The sequence below is a fragment of the Physeter macrocephalus genome, chromosome 14 (assembly GCF_002837175.3).
Source record: "Physeter macrocephalus isolate SW-GA chromosome 14, ASM283717v5, whole genome shotgun sequence".
NCBI classification, from domain to species: Eukaryota; Metazoa; Chordata; class Mammalia; order Artiodactyla; family Physeteridae; genus Physeter; species Physeter macrocephalus.
In genome coordinates this window covers 94840739-94844965 of record NC_041227.1, presented here as the reverse complement: position 1 = coordinate 94844965, position 4227 = coordinate 94840739, and the positions used below count along the sequence as shown (strand labels likewise).

The following is a 4227-nucleotide window of genomic DNA, read 5'->3' as shown; positions in this document are numbered from 1 at the left end:
GTGGCCTCTCCCGTTGCGGAGCACAGGCTCCGGACACGCAGGCCCAGCGGCATGTGGGATCTTCCCGGACCGGGGCACGAACCCGTGTCCCCTGCATCGGCAGGCGGACTCTCAACCACTGCGCCACCAGGGAAGCCCCTTGCATTTTCTTATAATAGTTTTTTAGTTGGTTCTCTTTGATTCCCTTTGAAAATAATTATACTACTTCAAAAAGTGGCTATTTTGTCTGTTTCTTTCAAATATTCATGCTTCTCTTTTTTCACTTACTGCATTGGTCAGGAACTTCAGGAAGAACAGTGCTGAATAATAGAGGATATAGCAGGCATCCTTGTTTTAGTGCTAATTTTAATGGAACTGTGGTGTTTTGTCATTAAGTGTGCATCTTATTTTTATCAAGAATGTTCACTGAGTTTATTTTGAGACATCTATTGAAATGATCATATGGTTTTCCTCCTTTTACCTACTAATGTAATGAATATTGTAATAGATTTCCCTGTGGGGAGGGTACTTCAGGCTGAAGGTGCACAGCGAGAGGCAAGAGCTGGGCAGGTGGAAGAGGTGGAGTGTCATGTATTTATACCATCCATGCAGAAATCATTAGAATTGGCTGTTGCTTCTTGGTATTTGTCTGCAAACTATCATCTTGCTCTCCTCAGACACTGGACAGCATTAGGGCTGGAAGGGTGGGCAGAGTCTGACACTTGCTCTTCTCATCATGCTTCTTTCTTTTCTCTAAGACAAATTGAAAATCAAATGCCGTTTCCAGAAGGCCTATCGGAGGGCTTTGGATCATGAGGAGGAGGCCCTGTCATTGGGCAGTATACAAGGTACTAGGAGGGGTGATCATTTTAACAGGAAGCCCTCTTTTTCCTTCTGATCTCTAAGTGTGTAGTTTCCATATCTTGTCCTTTTTTTTGGGGGGGTGGGGCTGTGCCATGTGTCCTGCAAGGATCTCAGTTCCCTGACCAGGGATTGAACCTGGGCCATGGCAGTGAAAGCCTGGAATCCTAACGACTAGGCCACCAGGGAACTCCCTCTATAACTTGTCTTAACTCCAAAATCTCTCTGGGAAAGCTGGGAATGAGATACCTTGTGTCTCAGCCTGGGCCACCAAGGGCCAAGCCTGGCCACAGTGCCAGCTGGGTGTGAGCGGGAGGTGGAGTGATGCGTTAGGCACCGTGTGGGAGCCAGAGGGAGAGGGAATGGTGTTTTCGCTCCTGGTACACCACCTGTTCTGGTCCCCAGAGGCAGAAACCATGTTTGCTGAGCCATCGGAGCAAGCAGAGGGCTCCCTGACAGTGTACGTGATCTCTGAACACTCCTCACTTCTCCCTCAGGTAGGGTGAGCAGAGAGGCTGCGGACATGCCTTCTCCCTTCAGCTTGTCCTCTCCTAAGTCTCCTCCTTGCAGTATTGCTGCCCATTCCTTCCGTTTGCTACAGAAAACTCTCCTCAAGTATTTTTTAAAAAGAATGCAAATAGGGATTGTTTTCATTGACTCTGGGTCTTTCTAAATCCAAGGCTTGTATGTGATTAAAGTTCCTTTTTAAAAAAAAAAAATAATAAATTTATTTATTTATTTATTTTGGCTGCATTGGGTCTTCGTTGCTGCACGTGGGCTTTCTCTAGTTGCGGCAAGCGGGGGCTACTCTTCGTTGAGGTGCGCGGGCTTCTCTTTGCAGTGGCTTCTCTTGTTGCGGGGCACGGGCTCTAGAGCGCAGGCTCAGTAGTTGTGGCACACAGGCTTAGTTGCTCTGCGGCATGTGGGATCTTCCCAGACCCGGGCTCGAACCCATGTCCTCTGCATTGGCAGGCGGATTCTTAACCACTGCACTATCAGTGAAGTCCTAAAGTTCCAATTTAAAGTGGAAAAAAAATCAATAGGGTTAAAGAAGCTGGTTTGAATGGGCTGTGATGATAATATGAGCAATACATTGACCTTTTTAGTTTCTGAGCAAAAGGCTTGATGGGAGCTGTACCAGCTACCATTTTATTTTTTAATTTATAATGAAATATTTAATTATTACAAAAAGATGAAGGAAAATTTTAATAAACATCCATGTACCCACCCCTAGCTTGCAAACTATAATACAGCCCTGTGCATCTCCATGATTATATCCCATTCCCTTGCAGCCAAAGGTGACCATAGTTTATATGTATCATTTTCATATTTTTCTTTCAAGTTTTATCACATATAGCTCTATAAACAATATGTTTAATTTTATATATTTTTGAACTTTATATAAATGCCGTAATGCAGCACATGTTCTTCTCCAGTTTTCATTTTGCTTGACCTTTATGTTTGAATCATCTATGATAATATGTCTAGTTGAATCTAATGCATTCATTTAAAATTCTGTCTAATGTTTCATTGTATAAACATATCACAATTTATCCATTCTGTTGCTGACAGGCATTTGGATTGTCTCCAGTTTTATCCTATTACAAATAATGCTGCTGTGAAAATTCTTGTACTTGCCTCTTTGCCATTTGCCATTTACTTATATCAAACTTTCCAGTTGTTTGTTTATTCTTGCTCAGCATGCCGTCTCTTAGTTTCCGGCCCATGAAGATATAACTGTTGCCTGCACCTATGTCAACTGGGAAGGAGAAGGGAACTGAAATGAATGAAAACACTCATATATACCCATAGCTCAGAAATGTTGACATAATAGTTCGCAATGAATCTAGAGAGAGGTGCAGGCCTGTTGGTCTGTGGCGAAAGGCCAGATTCTCAAAGACAGGAGCCAGAGTGCTCTTCTGCTTTCTTCCCTGAGCTGTGGGTATTCTGTCCCTTGCTTGCCCCTCATAGGACATGATGAGCTACATTGGGCCCAAGAGGATGGCAGTTGTGCGGGGGATAATGCACCGGGAGGCCTTTAACATCATTGGCCGCCGTGTAATCCAAGTAGCCCAGGCCATGTCTTTGACTGAGGACGTGCTTGCTGCAGCCTTGGCTGACCACCTCCCAGAGGACAAGTGGAGCTCTGATAAGAGGCGGCCTCTCAAGTCCAGCTTGGGTAGGGTGACTGCGCTGTGCCACGGGAAGGGAGAGGGAAATGAATTATGTGGAGACAGTGGGGCAGGAAGGGAATCTGCATGCAAACGCTTCACTCCTTTCTTCTGTGGTTTCCTCTTTTTCTTAAAGCACTCAGTGTTCCTCATCCCAGTTTTATCCTCCCTTTGCGTCCGTGATGGCAACCAGCCCCATTTCAGAGGAGAACCAAGTTCAACTCAGCCAGGGGTACAGGCTGCCTTTGATCCACAGATGCCTCTGGCTTCCCTGACTCCTGTTTTTACAGGCTATGAAATCACCTTCAGTTTACTCAACCCTGACCCCAAGTCCCATGACGTCCACTGGGACATCGAGGGGGCTGTCCGGAGCTATGTGCAGCCCTTCCTGAATGCCCTCAGGGCTGTGGGGAACTTCTCTGTGGACTCTCAGGTGAGACTGGAAACAAGTTGAGGAGCCCTTTTCCCGGCTGCACCATCCTTTTCCAAGTCCCTCCATATTTGACATTTACAAGTGTAGTCTGTTTTTCCAGCTCTTTGAGCTTGCTGATTTGCCAGGAAATTCCTGTGTATGTATATGGTTCTGGGGTCTACTTTCCCTCCTTGGTGTCCAGCTTGGGGAGTTTTGTCAATGCTTGTTAAAAAAGTAACTTCCTTATGGCTCCCTCTGGAACTGTATTTAACAGTTGTGCCGTCCTAAAAATTTATTAAAAAACAAACAAAAAAACTTCCTGAAATATGTTAATGTAGTAACAATAAAGATGTGATGAATGTAGTCTTTTTTCTTTGCTTTTTTTTGTTGCTTTTTCTCTTTTTGAATGTAGTCTTTTTAATTGCACAGTGTCCTTTTAGGGAAAAGGTGGGAGAAATTTTTATCAGTTCTTGGTAGTGGGAGAAATTACTTCTGAATAACTGATTTGACTTGATCTTGTGGACACTGAATTATGCTATTCTTTGTTAGGCTGTGAGAAAGCCTGGTAAAATAATGTGGTGTTCAAAACTTGGATTTAATGTGTTAACTTTACCCTTAGCTTTGTTATTTTTTTCCCTACTCCTGTTTTCTCTCGGCCTTGATTTTTTTTTTTTTTTTTTTTTTTTGCGGTACGCGGGCCTGTCACGGTTGTGGCCTTTCCCGCTGCGGAGCACAGGCTCCGGACACACAGGCTCAGCGGCCATGGCTCACGGGCCCAGCCGCTCCGCGGCATGTGGGGGCCTC

General features: G+C 44.8%; 1 protein-coding gene across 1 annotated transcript in view; it reads left to right on the top strand.

Annotated features, from left to right (window-relative positions):
- Window positions 1-700: 700 nt before the first annotated feature.
- The window catches only part of PIGS (phosphatidylinositol glycan anchor biosynthesis class S), an 8099-nt gene continuing 4572 nt past the window's right edge, over window positions 701-4227 (top strand). The window contains exons 1-4 of the mRNA XM_028499035.2: window positions 701-827; window positions 1246-1337; window positions 2812-3019; window positions 3302-3444. Of these exons, the coding sequence (XP_028354836.1) occupies window positions 1257-1337; window positions 2812-3019; window positions 3302-3444 (432 nt within the window). The 5' untranslated portion in view covers window positions 701-827; window positions 1246-1256. The remainder of the gene's footprint in view (window positions 828-1245; window positions 1338-2811; window positions 3020-3301; window positions 3445-4227) is intronic.